A 13,031-nucleotide genomic window follows, 5' to 3' on the forward strand; every position below is an offset into this window, starting at 1 on the left:
AGACCCTCCTGGGGTTTTTTTTTTTTTTTTTTTTTTGGTACGCGGGCCTCTCACTGTTGTGGCCTCTCCCGCTGCAGAGCACAGCCTCCGGACGCGCAGGCTCAGTGGCCATGGCTCATGGGCCCAGCCGCTCCGCGGCATGTGGGATCTTCCCGGGCCAGGGCACGAACCCGTGTCCCCTGCATCGGCAGGCAGACTCTCAACCACTGCGCCACCAGGGAAGCCCTCCACTGGGGTCTTTTTAAAACTACATCCACCATCCTCCCCTACTCATCCTTATCTAAAACACCTCAGTCACTGAGTCACTGTGCATTCTGGGGGATGTTACTGTTTAGTGTTGTGCATAAGAATATAATGGAGCTAGAAAAACACTGAGAACCAACCGCTGCTGTAAAGTAATGAAACCAAACATGTATCAGCTTAGGGTTTTTGTGTCTCTTCTCCCTTGTCTGTTCTCCTTCACTGAAGTTCAGTTTATCTTATAAAGGTATAGGAGTCCTATGAGCATGAAAAAGGTAATTTTTAAATGAAACATGCTAAGAACAGTCTATATAGTTAGCTGTCTAAAAATACTGTATTTATGTTTTATTTGCACCTTATCTAAGAGAAAGAGTATACATGCTAGGTTAATTTTTATCTTAATTTTATATGTTAATTATTCAGGTCTTACTTTATTCTTATTATCAGAGTTTTATAGATTTATATTCCAAGGATGTTTAATCTGACATTGGGTTTTTACAACTTGTAATTCAATGCCTGAATTGTGTTAAGAGTTACACTCTAACATTTATGTCTTTATTCTCCCGTAGGCTTATATAAAATTTTCAGAAAATTTTAATAGCGTGTAGAGAAATAGGATTGTTTAACCTCATAAAATATTTAACTCAAGCACTTGTCTGGTGACATCAGGTTAATCTAGTTATGTAAACTAGCCTTCTTACCCTGCTTAGAGTGACCATCCCTTTTTCTTAACTATTAGCAGAATATGAGAAAAATTCACATATCTTCACCAAAGCTGAACATTATAGTGAAATACACAATTGGGGGAAACCACTTTGATAAATGAAAAGTATTATTTAATTTTTATTGATTTTTAAAATATTAGTGAGGTTAAATATTATTTTCATGGTTACTGGCTTCTTCTATTATATCTTTTGTAGCTTGTTTCTTCATGTCCTTTGTCCAGTTTTCAGTTTGGGGGTGTGGGTCTTTTTCTAACTGATTTCATTAGAACTTTGTGGATGGAGGTAAAAGTGATTAACCCTTAATAAGTAATTTTCATTAAAATTTGATTTTTTAAAAAATTGAAGTATTTTTATTTTGGAAGATAATGCAGGTCTTTGGAAGATAAACCTTTATCTGGAAGATAAATACTGGTTTCCCTAAAACTTTTGGCTGTATTGGCAAATTTCTTACAATATGCAATTATGATACGTAGGAATATTTGTTTATGCTTAATTTATGTTTATGATTTTTTAGGAAGTAGAAGACAGTAAGGGTGAGTTTTTGAGAGGTCATTTTAACTAAAGTTTTTTCTTTTTGAGGAGACTTTAAAGGTTACAATGTTATTAAGATTATACTTCATCAAAATCTAGAATTCAAGTGCCAAAGTCTATCATAGCTTCTTGTTTAAAACGTTTATTGTAAAGTTAAAGCCAAAGAAACTTTGTAACTCTCTTATGATCTTATGAATCTTAATTAAAAGATATATTTTGTATCTACTACCATAAGTCAAAATCTTAAAAGTGTTTCATCCTCATTTTTATTTCTAAAATGTAAAAATTAAAATTCTAGAAACTATCTGGGTAGGCTTTTTCACTATTTTATGATTCCCAAGAGTTCTTCAACATGTGTGGATATAAAATATAGGATATTGTTAAGGACTCAGAATAAATTTTTAAAATTTAAGCTCTCCTTTCCCCACAGTGACATTGGTTAACACATTCTCTCCTTTGTAATACAGTGTTGGGTCATGAAACAGTAAACAGACAAGTCATTGTTTAAAATAAATTGTGTGCACTGTGTTCAAAGGACTGTGAATTTTTGTTTTGAATTGTTATTATATAATGTTAGTTCTAGAATACATTACATATTGTATTTTAATTTTATGTGATACAAAGATATTTATTTTAGGTGCAATATTAACAGTTTATAACATTCTTTAGATTATTATTTTAAATATTTAAGCATCATGTATGACTAACTTCTAATCTTAACCTTGGAGGAAAATATTCTGTTCTATAAAAAATAAGTAAGTAAACGAAGATAATGAATAGGACACGAAAGTAAGCCATTCTTTGGTATTTGGAAGTTCAGTCTTTTTTTTTTCTCCCCTGGCTGCACCGCACAGCTTGTGGAGTCTTAGCTCCCCGACCAGGGATTGAACCCGGGGCCTCAGCTGTGAAAGTGTGGAGTCCTAACCACCAGACTGCCAGGGAACTCCCGGAAGTTCAGTCTTTCAAAAATATTTATTTTTCTTAAATTTGCAAATTATTTTTTTCTGAAGTGACTGCCATAACCTGACTTTATATTGCTTTCTAGAATTTTCTTTGGGTGTTATCACAGTCACCTTCAGATATCTTGGCACATACTATGTTTGGTAGAGTAGGGTTTTTTTTTTTTTTGGGGGGTTGACGGAACAATTCCTCATAAGTGGGGAGTGTATTTATTTAGATTAAATTTATTGTCCTGTGGTTATGCACACACATACACGTAAGCAGAAATTCAGTGTTTGAAAAATTGTGTTCTGCTTCCTGTTTCAAGGAGGAAGTTACTTATAGGACAGCGTATTGAAAGGGTAGTATCTAGAGATCAGCCTGAGGGAGAGAAGTACATTCTTGCAGGTTCTCTGTGAATATTCCAGGCCAAAGGGATGTCACAAGCTGAGGTTAGAGAATGGGAGGGTCTATATTATACAACAGCCTGGAAGATCGAGGTGACTGGATAAACTGTAGATAAAAGCCAGGTAGACTGCCCAGGCAGTCAAGAGAACAGAACAGGTGAAGATAAACAGCAAGCAGTGGCGTGTGCTCTCTTTGTGCCACACTTGATGCGAAGCATTGTTTGCCAGGCACAGTTGATATCATCCCTATCTCTCCTTTGAATGATTCAAAGAAAAGTCCTATGAGTCATGTTTTATTCCCTTCATTGCACATAACTTTGTTTAGAATTCATTTGTTCATTCAATACTTATTTATTGTATACCTAGTATATATACCAGGCATTGTTCTAGGCTCTTGGGATTCATCAGTGAACAAAAAAGACAGAAGAGGATCTTTGTTCTTATAGCATTTACAACAGTAGGGTAGGGAGAAAAATAGTACATAGTAAACGTAACATATAACTAAATTATAGTTACGTTGGGCAGTATGTTAGAAGGTGACAAGTGTAGTAGACAAAAATAGAGTCTGGTAATACAGATTGGGAGATCTGGATGGGATTTAGGGGGAGGATACATATTAAATAGGGTGGTTATGGTTGGCCTAATTGAGTTGATTATTAAAGTAGAGTTCTTTTCTTTCTTTTATTTTTAGCTTCAGCACAAGTCAGCAAAGTGAATAAGTACTGCACTTCTTCCAACTTTCATTCCACTTTGGGGAAAAAGAATATCATCATGTCAAGCATTACGATTGACCCAGATGTCAAGCCTGGTGAATATGTCATCAAGAGCCTCTTTGCAGAATTTGCTGTTCAAGCTGAAAAGAAAATTGAAGTTGTAATGGCTGAACCCTTGGTGAGTAGAGCTGACCTATAAATCCAATATTTTCTTGACTTGCATTAACCATTATATTACAAATTTTCCAAAGAAAATAATACACCTGAAAAAATATTAAAGGAAGCCAATCTGAAAAGGGTACGTACTGTATAATTCCAACTATATGACATTCTAGAAAAGGCAAAGCTGTGGAGACAGTAAAAGATCAGTGGTTGGCAGGGGTTGGGCAGGGGTAGGGGTGGGATGAATAGGCAGACACAGAGGATTTTTAGGGCAATGAATATATTCTGTATGTTATTATAATGGTGGATACATGTCATTATACATTTGTCCAAACCCATAGAATATGCAACACCCGTTGTGAACTGTAGTGCAATCTGTAGGCTTTGGATGATTAGGCTGTGTCAGTGTAGGTTCATCTGTTATAACAGATGCACCCCTCTGGCGCGGAATGTTGATAATGGTGGGGGCTACGCGTGTAAGGGCACAGGGGAATATGGGACGTCTATCCTTCCACTCAGTTTCGCTGTGAACCTAAAACTGCTCTCAAAAATAAAGTCTTCAAAAAAAATTAAGGGATAGGCCAGTAGTAAAGTGGTGATCTAGAAAGCTGTAATGACTCTAGAACCCACTTTGATAAGTTACTGCAGGTCACCAAAGAACAAAAATGGATTTCACCAATGGGAATTGTTGAGACGGATAAAACATAAGAGGAAACCTAAAACATTCTGTGAGTTAATGATGTGACAGTAGCCAGACTTATAATGAACATGTAAACAGCTTTGAACTTACAGTACACGAGGATACTTAAAGAATGTGAGGAGCTCTGTGCGAGTCGAGCTTATGGTGACGAACGAAGAAAAAGACCAAAAACAAATGTCTGGGTTGGATTCTAACGAATTGTGGTGGCTATTATGATAGATAATACAGTGGTTGGGCAGTAAGAGGGAGAACAGATGAAAGGCAAAGACTATTTAGTTATTGTATGTAATTCAGGCTGGAATGAAAAGAGCCTTGGAACTAGGGCATTAACAGTGGAGAAGTGGTTGCAGAAAAAAGTGAGATAAACAACAGAAGCAGAATCAGTAGAACTTGACACATAATTAAATAGGAGTAGGTGTTTCGAGTGAGAGTGAAGGGTCAAAGATTTTTTGAAGTGTTAGAAAAGATGGTAGTGTATTTACTTAGGTAAAGAAAACAGGAATGTTATTGGGGTAGTAAAGGTGATTAAGATAATTTTTCCTTTGTGTATGTTAAGCTTGAGCTACTAGCGATCTAAACCATGTGGAACTATTTGATTGGTAGCTGGAGATTCCTTTTGGGAACTCACAAGAAGTATAGATTTTGGCATCATCTACATGAGGGTGATAAAGCTAAAAGAGCACGTGATAATATCAAGGGAAGAGAGTATAGAATAGCATCATTATTGCCAAATAATATAGAGAGGCAGAACACAGTGAACACTGAGGAAGAGCATATTGGACTTGGAAATTAAACAACCTGAGAACAGTTTTAGCAGAATGATATAACTTTAGGAAGCAACTCTTTGGGTTTGAAGGGGATGGATATGGGATGTATCAAGATCACGCTGGTAGGTTAGAAGTACGCTGATGATAATGAAGATGGAGGTAGAGGATGTAATAGCTAAAATTTATTTATTCCTTACACAACTGGATTAGCGATAGGTCTTCACTGCCACTTCGAGACTCAGAGGGTTTGTTACTTGTCTGAAGCCCAAAGCCAATAAGCAGCAGAGTGAAGAGTTAGGCTTAACTCAGTCTGCTGTCCTTCCTCAGAAGGAAGGGAGGAAAGGAACGGAAAAGAGAATAATGATGACCTAAGAAAGAAGGGAAGTTGAGGAAGTATCATAGCTTCATAATTTTCTTAGTGAAGTAGGACTTAACATTACTCATAATATGATGGTATGTGTGTGGGTACATGCATGCCTCGAGTTTCTTTCTGATCATTAAATAGAGGAAACTATTCTGAAGAAAGCATCTATGAAATAATGTATTTGAGGTTTAATAAATAATAATAGGTAAAAGATCATTAACCAAAATGTATATTTTAAAGCTGTGCATCTCACTATATTCAATTTAAGTCATTCCACGATTACTTTCTGCATATCAAATTAATGTTTTTATACCAATGTATATATATTTTACAGCATGTATATAATATAAAATTCTGTTTTAGAAATTAGGATTAGAAGAGTCTATAGATATGAATTAGTGATTATAAGGCTTGATTAGAAATGTACTTACTCTATAAAATGTTATTTTCTTCATCCATGGTCTATGAATTACATGATAGATCGCTACACTAGCCTACTTAAATAACGTACAGTCAGAAAGGGAACCACTTTTTAAAAAATACATTATAAAAAGTTTATGGAGTGTGGTGACTATGGTTGATAATACTATATTGTATAACTGAAATTTGCCAAGAAAGTAGAACTTAAGTGTTCTCACCAAAAAAAGAAAGAAAGAAAAAAGTGAATATGTGAGGTGATAGATGTTTTAATTAACTTGAAGGTGGAAATCCTTTCACAGTATATATGTATATATCACATTGTATACTTTAAATATATTACACTTTTATTACTTATATCTCAATAAGCCTGAAAAAATGTTTTTAAAAATTTTTAAACTTAGATAAAAGTAGAGATTATAGTATAATGAACCCTCAGCAATCAGCTGGCCTCAGCAATTTGCAGCTTACACAGCACATATTTAAAACTTTTACCTATTTTATAAGCTATTTTTAAACAGCACCATGTGCTATGGTCCTAAGAGCTCTAAAATATTTTATATTCTTAAAGGAATTTTAATTTTGAAATGTGAGAGTCTTCAGAGTAAAACAGTTAAAATACGAGTGAAACTACCTAATTTGAATGAGTCTATAATATGGTGATTTTCCATCTTTCTCCTTTTTTCTCCCAATGCCATTGTTACTGTCCTAGCTCAGGGCCAAGTTCTGTCATATTAGGCCATTGCATTAGCTTTCTACGCAGTCAAGAAGTGGTCCACTTCCTTCCCATTTTCCTTGTTCTCACCAGACTTTTCCTCATCTAAAATACAAATATTATTGCCTTTCTGCTTTAGAAATCTTGCTTCCTTTTCATTGCTATGGATTAAATTAAAGTTCTTGGTGAGTCACTTCAGCCTCTTCACAGTCTCATTACAGTTTGTGTAATGTCTCATGATTCTCCTATCCTGATGTGTGCTGTGACACTTAAAAGTATCCTCTAGGGCTTCCCTGGTGGTGCAGTGGTTGAGAGTCCGCCTGCTGATGCAGGGGACGCGGGTTCGTGGCCCGGTCCGGGAAGATCCCACATGCCGTGGAGCGGCTGGGCCCGTGAGCCATGGCCGCTGAGCCTGCGCGTCCGGAGCCTGTGCTCCGCAACGGGAGAGGCCACAACAGTGGGAGGCCTGTGTACCGCAAAAAAAAAAAAAAAAGTATTCTCTATATATTCTGTTGTTCTGATGTATTTTTTATTTTTCTCTCAATCTAAAATGCTTTTTTGTTCAAAGTGTCATTTTATTTTTATGTCGTTTATTTATTTATTTTTGGCTGCGTTGGGTCTTCGTTTTTGCACGTGGGCTTTCTCTAGTGTGGTGAGCGGGGTCTACTCTTCTTTGTGGTGCGCGGGCTTCTCATTGCAGTGGCTTCTCTTGTTGCGGAGCATGGGCTGTAGGTGCGTGGGCTTCAGTAGTTGTGGCCTGTGGGCTCTAGAGCACAGGCTCAGTAATCGTGGCACATGGGCTTAGTTGCTCCACGGCATGTAGGATCTTCCCGGACCACGGCTCGAACCCGTGTCTCCTGCATTGGCAGGTGGATTCTTAACCACTGGGCCACCAGGGAAGTCTTAAAATGCTTTTAATTCCTGTTTTTAAACCTCTACTCATTCTTCCAACTTCCCACATGTTCCCTCTAACATGGTGATCCTTCCCCAAACTAAATGAATCTTTGTTTTGCCATAATAATTTGTTCATACTCCTCGATTCTGACATTGTCATATTATGGTTAATTGCTTACATGTTTATCTTTTCTGATGTGAGCTACTTGATAGCAGGAACCAGGTCTCTCTTTCCTCTGTACCTGCAGCACTGCCCTTGGTGGTAGGTGCTTAGTAAAAGTTTGTATTTTAAATTGAATATAGCCTTAAGAACATTGCTGTGGCCTGTGCCCTTTTTCTTCTAACAAAGCATAGTATCATTGTGTTAGCCAGAGCTTCTGATAGTTCTTTCAGAATAGTCTGATGTTGACTATATTTTATTCATTCATTTACCAGTTAATTTCAGAAACATCTGCTGTGTAATTGAAAATGAGATTATTAAGTTATGGTGAGTAGTGGTGAGGATTCCATTAGAAAATAGATGTTTCTACCCCATCATCACACTTAAGAGAAAAGAGGCATCCCTGCTTACTCCTTCTGACACACCAGGAAAACCCCCAGTGTTGTAGACGACAGCAGCCAAGGACAAACACTGGCTGAGAAAATACCCATCATATTTTACAGATTTTACCCGCCTCACTCCTATATACCAGCATAATTTCTTCTTGTCTGAATCAGATCTCTTCCAGCTTTGTTTCATTTATGTCCAAGTCTGAGTAGATGGTGTATCGTTTACCCAGCCTCAAGATTAGATAAGGAAAATACATTTAATCTAACATTATCACAAGGTTTTTATTATAGCTTCAAATGCGCTTATTGTGATCTCATTTATTTTGAAATTTATTTTGTACCCTTTCCAGTAATAAACAGCCATTCAAGATGACTCTCTTGCGTTCTTGAATGAAACTGTCATGGGGTCTCTTTAAAGAAAACAGCATCCACGAGTTGTTACATAAAAGGAGGCTAGCATGTCTCATGGTCAGATGGACAGTAGGTTACATGAAAACTTAGAAGCACAAATGTGAATGGCTTTTGCTAAAAGAATTTAATCAATCACTAAAATGAGAGAACTGGCCTTTTCATTCTCATATTAGAAGCCACAATAAAAGGAGGTTAAGGAAGGCAACAGATTCGAAGATTAGCTGAGCTTGACTTCAGCCACAATTTCATTTTTATCTTAGAAGGAAGACTCAAGAAGGAAGGGCAGGCCTTCCCTGGCGGCACAGTGGTTGAGAGTCCATCTGCCGATGCACGGGACACGGGTTCCTGCCCCGGTCCGGGAAGATCCCACATGCCGCGGAGTGGCTGGGCCCGTGAGCCATGGCCGCTGAGCCTGTGCGTCCGGAGCCTGTGCTCCCAAACGGGAGAGGCCACAACAGTGAGAGGCCCGTGTACCGCAAAAAAAACCCCACAAAAAACAAGGAAGGGCAACCATTGAATAAAATTGCAGCTTGCAAACTATGCAATCAAATACCTTAGGTTTCTTTCTTCCTAAAAGGAGGTAGCTCAATACTGGGTAATGATCCAGACACATCCAAGCTTATCTGCTACTGTTTTAGATTGCCAGTGACCAGAAAAGAAGAGAGGAAAAAGGGCTTTAACCAATCACCTGCTGATTTAGACTGTATGTACTTGGTTTAGGCCCAGCATTTTTACAACTCTGTACTGTCCACTGTTTTTTTGATAATATTAAATATGTATTTTAAAGAGTTCCTGATCTCTTATTTCCTCCAAACTGCATTTTTCTGTTAGTTTCCACTTCTCCTCACATGCTTATTATAACATATTATATGTTATTTATTATGATTGAGGCACTAAACAGCTGATTGGAAGCTCTGTGTACATGGAGGGGCCTTTTTTTTTTTTTTTTTTTTGCGGTACGCAGTCCTCTTACTGCTGTGGCCTCTCCTGTTACCGAGCACAGGCTCCGGACGCGCAAGGCTCAGCGGCCATGGCTCACGGGCCCAGCCGCTCTGCGGCATGTGGGATCTTCCCGGACCGGGACCCGAACCCGTGTCCCCTGCATCGGCAGGCGGACTCTCAACCACTGCGCCACCAGGGAAGCCCTGGAGGGGCCTTTTTGACTGTGGTCTTTAGTGTGTAATCATCTGAACCATCAATGTCAGATCTTTTGTTGGAAGCTAGAGTCCCTTGGAAGAGTCCTTCAGTAGCCCAAATGGGAGGGTTTAGACTTGGCTGCTAGCATTCTGGGGATGTAGAGACAGAAGATAACTGGGGGTTTTGATATTTAGTATATACCTTTTTACTTAAGCTCCCTGTCTTCAGTGTGGTACGTTGTCTTCAACTGTAGTATCCCCCGGTCGACATCTCTGTTTTGCCCTTTTGTAAGAAGGGCGGCGGTTCCTCTGTGAGTAGGTTGGAGGGACAGCCAACCTGCTAAGTAGAGTGGGTGAAGGGAATGGGAGGGAGGGTCTAAATGTTTCCTAAACTATCGTTCAACCAGTCCTCTTATTTTTAACTTCACCTTCACCCACACTTTCATAGTACTGAAATTCTCCAGTTCCTGAGCCTTTGGGGAGTTCCAAGGTACTGAGTGGATTATCTTTCCTTCACTCTGCGTGGCAAGCTTACTCACTTCCCTCTGATTGTGACTTAAATGTCATCTTCTCAGTGGTCATTCTAAAATCTTCACCTCCATTACAACTTCCTATCCTATAAAGTCTGTCTAAGATAATATATATTTTCTTTGCTCTGTCATTAGACTCTTAGCTCTACAAGGACAGGGATTGTTTAGGAGAGATTGCCATCTTTAGTTGCAAATTACTGAAATATTTCAGTATCATTGTTATGCTGCGAAAATCTGTTCAGTAAATTCTTTTGCTTTCCCTGGAAGCTACCTGTTGCTGTTGGTCCTCTATACGTAGATACTAAAGGATCAAATTAGAGTGTAAAGGATTGTGCGCCTTAGATTCTTTATTGATCTATTATATTCTTATGAAATAATAACATTATAAAAAGTGGAAATAGTTTTAAAGGTTATGTAATAAAAATAATGACCCTTCCATTCAGGATCAAGATAATCACTGTCCATAGTTTTCAGTATACCATTTTTTATGTCTATTATTTATCAATCTCTGTAGCACCCTCCATCTCTTTTTAAAAAAAAAACACAAATGGGAGTTTTTTTTTTTTTTTTTTCAACCAGGGAAGCCCGGGAGTTTTTATATGTATATTTTTTCTGTCCCTATTTTTATTTTAACAATGTAAATCAGAGATTGTTCTATTATCAGCCCATATATATTTGTCTCTTTCTCTCTAATGTTGAATATTATTTCAATAAAAGAAAGTACTGTAAATTTTTTTTTTTACCAGTCTCTATGGATAAGCTGTTTGGGACTTACCCCAACTTGAGGCTACTGTGAAAAAAAAATACTACAGTAAACATTCTGGTACATAAGTCTTTGCATTCGTTTATATGTGAATATAGAGAATAATTTGCATTCTTTTTAGTTGTGTGGCAATGGGTTGCATGTACTATAAACATGTTTTAAATAGTTATCCTTTCAAAATCTCACATTGAAAGTACATCTGCTTGACAACGATTAGGCCATCCTCAACCATACTGTAATCAAAGCGAGAGGTTAATACAGAGTCCTTGATTAGTAATTTATACAGAATTTAGTGCAGTACACTTACTTCATATTTTTGTACTAATGGTAACATGAGTGTTCTTTTGCATTCAAACATCATTTCTGAGTTCTTATTATGGAAAAAATAACTCATCCTCACTTTTTGGTTTAGGGAAAGCTCTGTGAGTGTGTTAGATCTTCAGAAATCTTTGCGAAAGCATGAGTTTGTTGAGAAGTGAAAAGTATGAGGTATAAGAAAACAGTGTAAGTGTTTCTGAGAAGGTTATTGCTCTCTTTTAGTCTGCTTGGCCATACTTTATTGTATAAACACCCTATGTGAGTAATAAACTACTTAGATCAACACTCCTCAAAATATTACTGAAGACCTTTAAATTTAATATTACAGTGAAAAGAGGGATCAAGTGAGGGGGATCAAATAAGTCAAATAAGTTGGTAAGAAACAGCTTATTATCTCTCCTACACCACCCCCAGCCCAGGTTTTAAATACACAATTCACATTAGGATAGCTCAGTAATTTTCAAACTTTTACATACTTTTAAAAACAACGTTCTAAAAAAACAAAACCGAAAAAAAAAAACAACCAATGTTCTATTGGACTTGCTATGAGACTCACTGTTTTACTTAAACTTTAGAGGTAGTTAATTGGGCCTATATATTATTGGATGGGATCCTCATCATGTTACATGTTTGTAGTGTATAATACTTGGTTTTAGAAATTGACAACTTGTCTGCAAGATAATTACCAAAGTGTGCTTAGCATATAAGGTCTCAAGTGCCAAGGACATGCCAAAAACCTTTCCCTGTTAAGAAAGTCAAGCGCTGTGGAATTCAGGTATTTTACTGAGCCCAATTAAATTAGTTAGAAATGTGTGCTTCTCTGATAGTTAGATTAGGAATTTTTAAATTTCAGTGGCAGATACATTTGTGAGTTTATTTTCATGAAGTTATAGCAATAAATGAGAGAAGGAAATTGGGGCTCTTGGATAGATAAGCTTCAGAATATACATATTTCAAAATTCCAGTTTTTTTCATGGAAAAATGGCATTTGTTTTCCTGTGATATATTTCAATAAATATATTGAATAAAAATTCAATAAAAAAAGCATAAAGTAGAAAGTTTAGAAAATCATCCTAAAAAATCTCCACAGAAGAATCAGTCATAATATATGTGAACATAATTTGAGACATCTCTTATGTTCAGTAAGTTAGGTAACTATATGTGGGGTAAGCAGCAAGGCAAGTAGGTAGAAAGGCTGACAGAAGGGGTCATGCTAGGTACGCTATTCTAAGTTAAACTAGTAATATTAAATTTTGTTTGTATTAGCAGATTAGAACCTTTCCTTGAAACAATCTAATTACAGATAAAACAAAAACAAAACCATCTTACGAATCTCAACTGTTTATTATCAGTAAGATTTCTAATATTTTGCATATATACTTTTTTTTTTTCAATTGTAGGAGAAGCCATTATCTAGATCTCTTCAGAGGGGTGAAGATCTTCAGTTTGACCAGGTATGCCAATGTAGGGGGAATATTTTTTCCTGAAAGGAAAATGTTTATCCACACAGTCTGATCCAAATACATCCAATATTAAGAAATTTATTTATTTTGTTTAGTGGTCCTGTATGTTTTTATACACTAGATTCAGTCTGGAACTGGTAGTCTGTTTTTTAACAGAACAAATAGAATGAGTTATGAACTGTGAACTTCATAGAATGAGCTGTGAACTTTATTGATTTCTATTCATTAAGCATTTTAAAACTTTGCTTTTCATTGGTACCCTCTTTACTATATGCCCTTTGAAAACT

General features: G+C 36.9%; 1 protein-coding gene across 6 annotated transcripts in view; it reads left to right on the forward strand.

The window, feature by feature from the left end:
- The window catches only part of FRYL (FRY like transcription coactivator), a 244,266-nt gene that overhangs the window by 102,166 nt on the left and 129,069 nt on the right, over positions 1–13,031 (forward strand). For all 6 annotated transcript variants that reach the window (XM_024746667.1, XM_024746666.1, XM_024746671.1 and 3 more), the window contains 2 exons: positions 3,534–3,733; positions 12,682–12,735. In XM_024746667.1, coding sequence (XP_024602435.1) covers positions 3,614–3,733; positions 12,682–12,735 — 174 coding nt within the window. In that variant the 5' untranslated portion in view covers positions 3,534–3,613. The remainder of the gene's footprint in view (positions 1–3,533; positions 3,734–12,681; positions 12,736–13,031) is intronic.

This window comes from Neophocaena asiaeorientalis, unplaced genomic scaffold, assembly GCF_003031525.2.
Source record: "Neophocaena asiaeorientalis asiaeorientalis breed wild unplaced genomic scaffold, Neophocaena_asiaeorientalis_V1.1 scaffold19, whole genome shotgun sequence".
Lineage (NCBI taxonomy): Eukaryota > Metazoa > Chordata > Mammalia > Artiodactyla > Phocoenidae > Neophocaena > Neophocaena asiaeorientalis.